Source organism: Panicum hallii, chromosome 1 (genome assembly GCF_002211085.1).
Source record: "Panicum hallii strain FIL2 chromosome 1, PHallii_v3.1, whole genome shotgun sequence".
In the NCBI taxonomy this organism is placed as follows: Eukaryota; Viridiplantae; Streptophyta; class Magnoliopsida; order Poales; family Poaceae; genus Panicum; species Panicum hallii.
Genome location: NC_038042.1, coordinates 8,436,754 through 8,449,177, shown reverse-complemented (window position 1 = coordinate 8,449,177; position 12,424 = coordinate 8,436,754). Strand labels below are relative to the sequence as shown.

Sequence of the window (12,424 nt, the reverse complement as noted above, 5' to 3'; positions counted from 1 at the left end):
AATTTCCTATTATACATCCCAGATGGTCCTATAAAAGTTATTTGAATTTTTCATAGTCATTGTAGACGGGATTTTAAAACTCTATTTCTAATATTGTTGCAACATATCGTTTTTCAAAAATCGATTGGAAATTCGCAATATAATACATATACTATTTTTTCTATTTTGTATCTTGTCAGTTAAGTTGAGTTTTGTAACGAGACTCTATGGATGTGTATATCCTGTACACCCCTATTTATAGTAAAATGCGGAAAAGTGCATCCCTATTTATAGTAAAATGTGAAAAAACTCTATACCTTTTCAAACTAGTAAAAAAAGATCCCACACCTTTATGCTATAATTGAATATTAACTATATGTACAAAGTTTGCAAACATTGTATAATTGTTATTAGAAATTGACAATGATATGTCCTTCTATAAAATTTTATTAGCAGGCTAGTGTAATTAAAAAAATATGATAAAGACAAAGCTGAAATTATTTGTATGGCATGTTAGATTATAATCTTTAGTCATTATGAAAAATACATTTGACACTGATATTGTCTATATTTGCTAATCACATATTTGATGATGTAGATCTGCATCCGTTAAAAAATTTATCCCAATTCATGTATAGTAATATTTTCACCATCCATGTTCGATTCCAAAATTCAAGATAAAAAAAGTTATAAGATTGGACATATTATTAGTGACTCCGGCAAATATGCCCGTACGTTGCTACAGTCCAAGGTCCTGTATGGGTCGCGATTGATTTTTTCTTAGGCTCCATTTGGAATCTTGGAACTGAATTCCATTCTAATAATCATAACTTAGACACAAATCTATTAAACTAATATGATTATGTACAGAATATATTGTATAGTATTATTGGTTATATAAAGGAGATACTTATATACTATATTTCTACTATAGATAAGTGAGTCAAAGAGAAGTAGCCAAATAACCTAGTTTATTAAGTAAATTTCATTTTCTTTGAAATGATTAAAAAAATTGTGCTAGGTGCATATATCATGCACACGATGATATTCAAATTGGTTGCTGAGCATGTGTACCACAAGCTAGACCTCACGATCCACCATTTTGTGCCTCTGTTCGGCGATGCGCTGGCAATTAGCCCTCGCCTTATGTTGGTCGTCGAATCGCTGGACTGTCGAGGTGGTATTAAACAGGACCAAATGACCAAAATCCACTGTAGTCTTTGTTAGTTTACTTTGACAGAAACTGCGCGAAGTCTCGAACAGAGCATTCCTCTGCCCCCCAAAACAAGCCCTGTTCCCCCTCCCGCCGGCGGCGAGCGGAGGCCGTGCCGCGAGAGGAGAGAGATGACTGTGGCGGCGGGGCTGGGGTATGCGCTCATCGCGCTGGGCCCCGCCCTCTCCCTCTTCGCCGGCGTCGTCGCCAGGAAGCCCTTCCTCGTCCTCACTCTCCTCTCCAGGTCTCTCTTCCCAAGCCTCGCCTGTTTCTTCAGCTTCTTCCGTTGCTCTTGGAACTTTGGATCAGGCCGTTCGTTGCGCGCTGGTAGAATCGAACAGTTTTTCGTCGAGATGGGACGCATTTGATTGAGGCGTTCGGGGATTCGTGAGGGGAAGGCCGGCTCCGGCTCTTTGTTTAGTCGAGCTAGGGTTTAGGAGTTCCTTGCGGATTCTGTTCTTTTTGATTGGTTGGTTGATTCGGTGCTCGCGACCTCGATCCGGATACTGCTAGTTATAGTCAGCTCACATGGCGTGTTCTGCTCAGTGTTTGGAGCCCTTGATTTACCTTCTCTGTTCGCAAAATCTGTGAATCTGGTTTGTATAGACGTGTGGATTCAGACCTGAAAACTTGAGTATCCTGCAGATGATACTCTTCATAGGTCCTAGGTTAGTTGGAGACTCAGAGCTTGCTGAGTGTCAGGGTCCTGTGTCCTAGGTTAATTATTTTGTGCCCAAGAAAATGGATTATTTTGAAAGAAAAGAAAATATAAGTCAACTCGATCCACTATGTTTGAATGAGCTGTTTACAAATCTGTCAAAGGAAACTAGAAACCATTTTGCTCTCTATCCATGTTGGCTTCAGGCCTTGATTGGCACTAGGGTGAGTCCCCTGTTTCCCAGCACGGCTACCCTATGTTCTTTAGTGTCTGAGCCTAAAATACTAAAGTCTATTCTACGTTTTCTTATAAACTTCGAAATGGAAGGATGTTCTCATGATTTAAATGTTAACTTTTGCCTTATCTTTTCATTCAGCACCTTGTTTTGGCTTATAAGTTTGATAGTCCTCTCGGGAATATGGAGGGGATTTCTTCCCATAAAATCAGGAACTTGGTGGGCATATGCAATTCTGATCATTACATCTGTTGCGTTGCAAGAAGGCACTCGTCTTGTGTTTTGGAGGCTTTACAAGTAGGTAAACCATAATAGAAGTTGATGTTCTCCTATTCATTTATGATAATTAGTGTTCTTATGTGCTGTGGTTATGTAAATAACTTTTCCAGGAAAATGGAAGAGATGCTAGATGCCTTTGCAGATAGAATTTCTAAGCCACGTCTTAGTTTGACAGACAAGATGCTAATTTCTTTAGGTAAGTTATACTGATACAAGATTAAATTATCTTTTGTTGTTCAAGGAAGACCAGATGTTTCCTTGCTCAGCAATTTGTATAAGTTAGAGCGAAATGCATGTGCGATCTTTAAATTCGTCAGAGTGTCATCTAGGTACATGAACTTGAAAATGGCTTATAAGGGTCCATAAACTTGTTAAAATGTGTCATCTAGGTCCAAAGCACCCAAAATACATCCATGATTTTGAGTTGTCATTATAAGATATCCACAGTGACATGCCACATCAGCAACCATAGGAGCAGTTTGGGGCAGGTTGAACTTGGACGACACATTGAACAAGGACTTGAATATGCATTTTCAAAGTTCATGGATCTAGATGACATTTCATGACAGATTGAAGGACTGCCCATGTGCATTTCACTCTATAAATTAATTTTCTGCTGCTGCCTTGTGTTTTTCCCAGAGTTCTAAATTCAAATGAATGTATACATATTGTAGTTGAGCTTGTATATTTGCCAAATTATGCCCTGTTCTGTTGAAGGGTCAACATTGCAATTCTTTTTTCATAGAAAGAAATGCACCCTATGTTATTTATAATCCTCCAGCATATTTTTTTTCTTCTAATTTTCTGGTGACTAATTCCAACAAGGTTACATTATTGTACAGGCTTATAAATGCTTGCCAGTGCTCTAACATTTTCTAACACAGTTTCTCTTCTTCTCCATTGTTGATTTCAAACTAGAAAGCCTTAAAAACTTAGACTTGCCTTGCATTACTAACTCAACTGAATACTTTGAATCCAATGGTGTACATTTGCTTACAATTGGTTGCAGCATTCTTTTTGGCTCTCTCTTCTATAATTCTAGGATGCCACAAACAATAATTCCTTCCACTCATTCACTTCTGTTTGAAAATGTTTGTGCAGCTGGCGGTTTAGGTCATGGAGTGGCTCATGCAGTCTTTTTCTGTCTCAGCCTTCTGACTCCAGCATTCGGTCAAGCTACATTTTATGTTGAAAGGTGCTCAAAGATGCCATTTTTCCTTGCGTCAGGCACGTGTTTTCTTCCCTACTCCGTAATATGACTTTTGACCAACGAAGGGAATATAAGAATTCCTTCTAGTAGGAAAAACACATTTGTAAAATGTTTGTTCCGGCTTTGATATTCAATTTTATGTTACACTGTCAGCATATTGCTTAGTTGCATTTGATTTGAATTGCAATGTCCTGAGTTTGTTTTGCATTAAATTCACTTTTATCTCTATGTGCTATTTTTCAGCCCTTATTGCACTTGGATTCTTGGTCATTCATACATTCTCAATGATTATTGCTTTTAATGCATACGATGAAAGAAAGAAAAGTGACCAAATCTTCGTCCCAGTTGTTCATATGACTGCTGCTGTAATGGTAAGAACTAGGTCTTGTTTAGTTTCTGTTGTGCTGATTGTCACTTTTTTTTGGAGATCATGTACTTTGTTAGTTTGTCACTTAATAAACGTGAATAATGCATGAACAAGTTTACCTTTGTTATTATTTTCATACATTTGTGTATAGCATTTATTTTTTCTACTAACCTCAACATAGGAAGCAGTAACCATGAATCCAGTAGCAGGATTTAATATTGTTCTACTTATGTTGGGTCCTTCCAATTTACCTTTTCTTTATAAAAAAACTTGCATCGATAGAGTTATGCTCCATAAAATCAACATGAAGTTTTGAATTGATGAAAGTTGAATGCGAAATACCAAAGGGTTACTAGTAATTAAAGTAATATGAAACAAAAGTGGAATCTTTGGTTCCTTTATGACAATGTGTAAACTTGAATTGAATTTTCTGCCCTGAAACCTTAGTAAAGTGCGCAATAGTACTATTTTGGTTTAAACTTAGTAGTTTTATCATTTACACATAGGCCAAGTCAAATTTATGCTCTGTATGATTTCGCTGCTTTTGTCCGTGACAATGCACTGCTGAACTTGTCCCTGACGTTATTGTACCATGTGCTCTTTGCAGACACTTGTTAACCTCGTCCCCGGGGGCTGCCTCATTGGTACTCCTCTGTTGTTGGTCACGGCTGTGCTGACCTTGCAGTACTGCTGGAGAGTGGCGTGCCGGAGGTTAACTGAGCACCAGCATCGGCAGCTGAACAGCAACTAGCTCTCGCCAGTGTTCCTCACATCATGTAATTTCCCCATGTGTGTGTGTCTTAATCTTCTCATGCGTAGAACAGAAGAAAAAACTCAGGCTGAGTGGTGTCGCATAGTTGGACAAGATCACAAGAGGGTTTACCAGAGTTGCGCTCAGTTAAAGATCTTAGGGGCTGTTTGGTTGGGATTAAACTTTAGTTCCATCATATTGAATGTTTGGATACCAATTAGAAGTATTAAATATAGGCTAATTACAAAACTTATTGTATAAATGGAGGCTAATTCGCGAGATGAATCCATTGAGTCTAATTAATCCATTATTTGATAATGTTGTGCTACAGTAAACACGTGCTAATGATGGATTAGTTAAGTTTAATTGATTCATCTTGTGAATTAGTCTCCATTTATAGTTGATATGATCCGGATTAAAAATTAATCCCTGAATCAAACGACCCCTTGGCATCGGTTTGTACTACACTCCAGATAGCATCCTGAACTCCGGATGTTTCAGAGCCGGTGAAAATGCTGTACTATTGATAAGTTGTCTGACATTTGACCATCACTATTTTTTTTTGAGAATCACAGTTTTTCATTAATTCAAGATAGGAGTACAATCTTTGGCTGCTAATCCCAACAACCACTCTAGGATAGCGGGGATAGCGTCAAGCCAAAAGTGAGATCGGTCAGTAGCTGACTCCATACAAGCACAGTTGTGAGCTACTGAATTAGCATCCCTACTCACCCCAATTACCTTAAAATCGACAAAACTCCTGCCTAAAACTGTGATATCAACACAAAGACCGCCAATGGAAGATCTCATGCCGTCGCTTGCCTCAAGTGTCAACTTCAAACCCCTGCACTAGACTTCAAGGATTACCTTCTCCTAGCCGCATTCACTTGCCAACTCTAGGCCTTCTTTCACCGCAAGTGCTTCAACCGTTAATGCATCCGGGACATTGTTGAGCCATCTTGCCGCAGCTGCCACAACCAAACCATCCTGGTCTTGGATGACCACCCCAGCGCTGCCTGTATGGTTTTCTGCATCAAAGGCGGCGTCTGCATTCACCTTCACCCATCCTTGTTCAGGCCTCTTCCAAGTATCCTTCCTTTTAGGCTCAGCAGGCTTTAGCTGTGGTTTCAGAGAAGCAAGATCCTCCAACATAGGGGAGATATAGCGTACCGCAGCTCCCGGCTCCCAAGTTTTCCTACAACGCCGCCTGGCATTCCTTGCAAACCACAACGTCCACGCACCACAGACCACCATTGCTGCCATATTCGCCGAGCAAATGTTCGTGTGCAGAACGTCCATCGCCCACGTCCTCGGATGTAAAATGGGAACACACACCCCCGAGAACCTTTTGACCTCGGACAGGAGAAGACTACATGAAACATCGTCTCCTCTGGATCTCCACACAGCTCACAGTAACTCTCCGGACTGATGTGCCTCCGTTTTAGTTCCAGTTTCGACGGCAAGAAATTTTGTAGCGCTCGTCCCCAGAATACGCGCACCTTTGGAGGCACCTTCAGTTTTTAGATCAAACCCAAGCTCGGTCATCCCCCGATCCCTTTCCTTCACTAGACTTCGCATAGCCGTAGCAGTTTATTCATTTTTCAGCAGCCTGTACGCCGAGCGTACTGAATAAATGTTGGAAAAATAAGTGTTTCAGTTTTAAATTTTGAAGATAAATCATGATCATGATAAAAATTGCGTACAGAAAATAAACAGATCTAAACATGCTCATCAAGTGATTTAAGATATAACATTGCAGTAGCAAGATCAACCCTAACCAAATCATACTAGGTATGAAAGATATAGTTAGGGACAGAAAACCGTACGTTTCTAGGATGACCGGAATAACCGGGTAAAGAAGATGACAGCGACGATCAGCACCTCCGCGTGCTTGACGATGCCGAGTCGCGCCCTACTGACGAGGAGGAAGACGAGCCGTGGCGACGAGGACGTTGAGGACGGCGATGTTGAAGTGTTCGAGCAGTCGCGCAGAGCGCTTCCTAAAAACCTTATTTGCCCTCTCCCAGTGTAGGATCGCTGAGGACGAGGTTTCGGAGACCTGCTCTTCCGATCGCCGGTGCACGCCGACGAACGGGATGAAGTAGCGTACGCGGCGGCACAACAGGCAGGTTGAGGCGTATTGTGCGTTGTAGGTTTTTCTTTATCTCTCTTCTTCTGTGGCGGCACCCACGCGTATTTATCAGGAGAACCGCTAGGGTTTTGGAGTCCAAAAACCTAGTTGGTTACGAGTCCCAAAAAATTCCGTACGTGAAATCCGTAAAAGATTCAAAGTGCCAAAAGGAAGCCGCCGGGGAACAATCGACTTTCTACAGCCTTCTCCTGAGACCAAAGAGTCGATTTATAGGAAACAATCGGCTCTTTCGCTTGAGACCGAAGAGCCGATCATGGGGAACGATCGGCTCTTTACAGCCGTAACAGAATACGAATCTGCAAAAGAAAGCCGATTTCCCGCAAGAGTCGGACCCGGATTTTGGCGGACCATTCACGCGCATGTCGCGTGCGCGCGCCCTTCGCCCGAGCCCGGCGAGGCGAGGCGAGCGAGCGCGCGCGTGTTCTTCTTTCTTCCTCTCACCCACACTTGCAAGAGCATGGAGAGCATCCAACTATTTAAGTTAAGTTCCCTCCACCTCCACTAGCAAGGTGGGACTAACTTGCTGCCATGTACCTATACACTAATAGGCATTTGAGATTTTATAGGAATTATTTGGATTTACATGGGCTAGGCCCAAATATTCCAACAATCCCCCACCAGATCTCAAAGTATCATTATAACTTTGCCTCAACCCACTATTGTTTGATATACCAGTGTTTCAATAGAGACTGTTAAGTTAAACTTCCATCTAGAACAGCAAGTTACACTCATTCACAACTTGAACAATGGACTAAGCCTTGAATTGCAAGTTTTGTGCAAATGAGTTTCACTTACGGTCAAACTGATACTTGACCTCCAGTAGGCTACTTCGCGGTTCGAGCATATAGGTCGTACTTTCTGGTCTCTTCATGAGCTTAATAGAGCAGTCGAATCTCACAGACTGCGACCGTTCAACAGTCGGGCTCACATAGGTGTATTCTTTCAAGAACGTTCTGCATGATAACATCTTTGCTAATTAAAGCCAATAGAATACATTAAGGCCAATACCAACCTGTCATGTAGTAATCGAGAGTATTGCATCCTTCAAGAGTGAGTATAAAAGGTTACTCTCATGCTAACCTCTAACTTGTTCTTCCCAGATCCTAATTCACGGGATCTCCGATCATATAGGTTGGGTTACCACTAGGAAAATAGCTTATACAGGTCTCAAACCCATCTCCTTGGATGCATTGTCTATCACATTACGTGACAGCCCCTTGGTGAACGGATCAGCCATATTTTTCTCAGTGTGGACATAACCCACAGTGAGAACTCCGGAGTTTCTCATTTTTCTAACTGATTTTAACCGTCTCTTGATATGTCTCGAAGATTTCATATTATCGTTTGAACTGTCTACCTTGACAATCACCGTTTGATTGTCACAGTTCATCATTATTGCCGGCAATGGTTTCTCGACAATAGGTAAGTCCATCAAGAGCTCACGAAGCTAATCGGCTTCCACTGTAGTTGTATCTAGTGCTGTGAGTTCTGCCTCCATAGTAGACCTCGTCAGGATCGTCTGTTTGCATGATCTCCATGAAACAGCAGCACCGCCAAGAGTGAAAACGTATCTACTAGTGGCATACAGCTCATCTAGATCCGATATCCAATTAGCATAACTGTATCCTTCCAGTACTGCAGGAAAACCGGAATAGTGAATCTCGTACTCCATAGTACCCACCAAATAGTGCATTACGTGCTCAAGCGCACGCCAATGATCATCTCCCGGATTACTAGTAAACCGGCTTAACTTGCTAACAACAAAAGAGATGTCAGGGCTCGTTGCACTCGCAAGATATATGAGTGAGCCAATCATCTGTGAATATCTCAATTGGTCTCTGCCAGTTCTTTTATTCTTTCGAAGGATCAAGCTCGGATCATAGGGAGTTGGACTAGATTTACTATCCTTATTGCAAAACCGATTAAACATTTTCTCCATATAATGGGATTGCGAAAGAATAATCACATTCCCTCCCTTGATCAGCTTGATGTTGAGAATAACATCAGCCTCACCAAAATCTTTCATATTAAAGTTTTGATACAAGAATATTTTGACCTCGTTGATTACATCAAGACTAGTGCTAAAGATCAGTATGTCATCGATATACAAACAGAATATAACTCCTTGGACCCCACCATAGCGGTAATACACACATCGATCAGACTCATTGACACTAAAGCCTGCTAATATGAGTGTCGAGTTGAATTTCTCATACCATTGCTTAGGTGCTTGCTTCAGGCCATACAAAGATTTATACAACTTGCACACCTTGTCCTCATGACCCTCTACTACAAAACCATGATGCTATGTCATGTAGATTTCCTCTTCCAGCTCTCCGTTGAGGAAAGCTGTCTTGACATCCATCTGATGGATGAGAAGACCATGCGAGGCAGCCAGGGAGAGTAGAACACGAATAATGGTCAATCTCGCAACAGGTGAGTAAGTATCAAAGAAATCTTCATCTTCTTTCTGAGTGTAACCCTTAGCCACAAGACGAGCCTTATACTTGTTAATAGTACCATCAGGCTTAAGCTTCTTTTTGAACACCCACTTGCAACCCACAGGTTTGCAGCCATACGGTCTTTCGACCAGCTCCTAAGTTCCATTGGAGAGAATGGAGTCCATCTCGCTACGGACAGCTTCTTTCCAATCATCCGCATCAGGAGATGAAAATGTCTCAGTGATTGTTTTGGGAGAATCATCTATAAGATAAACAGTGAAATCATTACCAAAAGTCTTTGCAATCTTTTGCCTCTTGCTCCTCCTAGGAGCATCACTGTGAATCTTCTCATAATTTGATTCAAGTGTGTGTTCATCATGCTCAGAAAATTCAACAGATTCAGGAGTTCTATTCACTGTTTCATTCAGAGGTAATGAAGATATAACATGCGAGTCTTTCATAGGAAAAATATTATCAAAGAAAGGAGCATCACGAGACTCAAGCAGTGAATTTACATGCATATCAGGCACTTCAGATTTAACTACTAGAAATTTATAAGCAATGCTATGATGTGCATAATCCAAAAAGATACAATCCACAGTTTTAGATCCTAACTTGCGCTTCTTATTGATTGGCACATTCACCTTGGCCAAACAACCCCACGTGCGCAAGTAAGAGAGTGAAGGTCTCCTCTCAATCCACTCCTCGTAAGGAGTCTTTTCCTTATTCTTCATGGGAACTCTATTCAGGATATGATATGCAGTCAATACTGCCTCCCCCCACCATACCTTAGATAATCCAACGGTGTCTAACATGGCGTTAACCAAGTCAGACAACGTGCGATTCTTCCTTTCGGCAACCCCGTTTGACTCGGGTGAATAGGGAGATGTCCTCTCATGAATAATGCCGTGTTCCACATAGAATAAGTTAAAATCATTAGAGAAATATTCACCTCCACGATCGGACCTAAGTCGTTTGACTTTTTTCTCAAGTTGGGTTTCTACTTCAGCCTTATAGATTTTAAAGCAGTTAAGAGCCTCATCTTTCGTTTTCAACAAGTACACATGGCAAAATCTAGTTGCATCGTCAATCAAGGTCATGAAATATCTTTTTCCACCTTCTGTTAACACGCCATTCATCTCACAGATATCTGAATGAACAAGTTCTAGAGGTGCCAACTGTCTCTCCTCTGTCACCTTGTGAGGTTTTTGAGGTTTCTTAGATTGCACGCAACTATGGCACTTAGAACCTTTGACTATAGAAAAATTCTAAATTAAACTCATGGTGGAAAGTTGAAACATAGGGCTAAAATTCAGATGACATAAACGCGAGTGCCCAACAGATGCATCGCTCTCATTTATACCATCAGAAATTAAGTTCACGGACTTATTATAGTAATCTGAAACTGAAAAACAGAACAAGCCTCCGCACTCATAGCCTTTAGCGATAAATTATCCACACTTAGACACGACAAATTTATTGGACTCAATCACTACTTTAAAACCATCCCTACACAAAAGGGATCCACTAACTAGATTCTTGCCGATAGTAGGGACATGCTGCGCGTTCTTCAGCTGCACGATCTTTCCTAAAGTAAGTTTCAGATCGACCGTGCCAACACCACGAACAGTAGCATGCGACCCATTACCCATCATCACGGTAGAATCCCGAGCGGTCTGGTAAGAAGAAAATAAGGTAGCATCAGAACACACATGAATATTTGCACCAATATCAAGCTACCAACTAGAAGATTGAAATACTGAAAAAACCGAAGGTATAGAATTATACCCACTGGTTTCCACTCCAGCCATGGTGACCGTGTTCACAGTCTTCTGCTCAGGTGAAGGCTTCCTTCCTTTGCGGTGTGGGAACTTTTTTACCCAACAATCAGTAGATCCACACATAAAATAGTCTTGACCTTCCTTGAACTTCTTCTTCTTGAAAATAGTGGTAGGCTGTGGCTTGGTCTTTTTTCCCTTGCCCTTGCCTTTGCCATGAGACTTTTGCACCATGTTGACGCTAGTCTGGCCCTCAGCAGCCTTAGATCGCCCATCCTTGGCCCGAGCTTTTTCCTCAACATCAAGTGATGCTATCAGATCAGACACTGATATCTCCATCCTCTTGTGTTTGAGAGTAGTGGCGAAATCCCTCCATGAAGGAGGCAACTTGGCAATGATGCCACCAGCCACAAACTTGTCGGGTAAGTTGATCTTGAGGTGCTCAAGCTCCTTAGCCATGCACTGTATCTCATGAGCCTGTACGACTACAGATTTTCCATCGGTCATCTTGCAAAAGGAAGCCGCTGGGGAACAATCGGCTTTCTACAGCTTTCTCCCGAGACCGGAGAGCCGATTCATAGGAAACAATCGGCTCTTTCGCCCGAGACTGAAGAGCCGATCATGGGGAACGATCGGCTCTTTACAGCCGCAACAGAATACGAATATGCAAAAGAAAACCAATTTCCCGCAAGAGTCGGTCCTAGATTTTGGCGGACCATTCACGCGCACATCGCGTGCGCGCGCCCGTCGCCCGAGCCCGGCGAGGCGAGTGAGCATGCACGTGTTATTCTTTCTTCCTCTCACCCACACTTGCAAGAGCATGGAGAGCATACAACTATTTAAGTTAGGTTCCCTCCACCTCCACTAGCAAGGTGGGACTAACTTGTTGCCATGCACCTATACACTAATGGGCATTTAAGATTTTATAGAAATTATTTAGATTTACATGGGCTAGGCCCAAATATTGCAACAACAAACACCATTCTTCTCAAACGCCCAAGCTACCGCATCTTCTACTGAGTTTGCTGACGGCTTGATGTTTAGAGTTTCTTCTTCCTCCAGTGCATGAAAGAGTTCCGCTCAACTCCTCATTCCACATACGGGTTCCATGAACAAAGAGGTCACACACCAATTCCGCATCAGCACTCGGCCACCGGGCTAAAAGGCTTGACAGATGGCAGTCCAGGGATGCAGTGATCCCGCCAAATGTTGAACTCTTCTGGCCCGACCCTCTTAATCTTAATCAGACCTTTCTTCGGAACTTCACGTCCATAAAGATCGATCTCCATGTCTCCGAACTCCGAACTCAGCCTTTTCCTGGTAGCTGAGAGGAAATTGCCATTGGGGTAATATTTCCCTCG

The 12,424-nt window shown here is 42.0% G+C and overlaps 1 protein-coding gene across 1 annotated transcript; it reads left to right on the top strand.

Moving 5' to 3' along the window:
* Positions 1–1,195: 1,195 nt before the first annotated feature.
* Positions 1,196–5,002, top strand: LOC112882897 (gamma-secretase subunit APH1-like). Its single transcript, XM_025948455.1, has 6 exons — positions 1,196–1,436; positions 2,227–2,382; positions 2,475–2,560; positions 3,466–3,591; positions 3,818–3,945; positions 4,549–5,002. Exons 1-6 carry the CDS (start codon positions 1,324–1,326, stop codon positions 4,690–4,692), a joined length of 753 nt encoding a protein of 250 aa, XP_025804240.1. The 5' UTR covers positions 1,196–1,323; the 3' UTR covers positions 4,693–5,002.
* Positions 5,003–12,424: the final 7,422 nt, after the last annotated feature.

Excerpts from the sequence above, each read along its gene's own strand:
- LOC112882897 (XM_025948455.1), top strand. The coding sequence starts at position 1,324 with ATGACTGTGGCGGCGGGGCTGGGGTATGCGCTCATCGCGCTGGGCCCC. Across the intron at positions 1,437-2,226 it reads GTCCTCACTCTCCTCTCCAG|CACCTTGTTTTGGCTTATAA; the intron begins GTCTCTCTTCCC and ends CTTTTCATTCAG. Across the intron at positions 2,383-2,474 it reads GTGTTTTGGAGGCTTTACAA|GAAAATGGAAGAGATGCTAG; the intron begins GTAGGTAAACCA and ends TAACTTTTCCAG.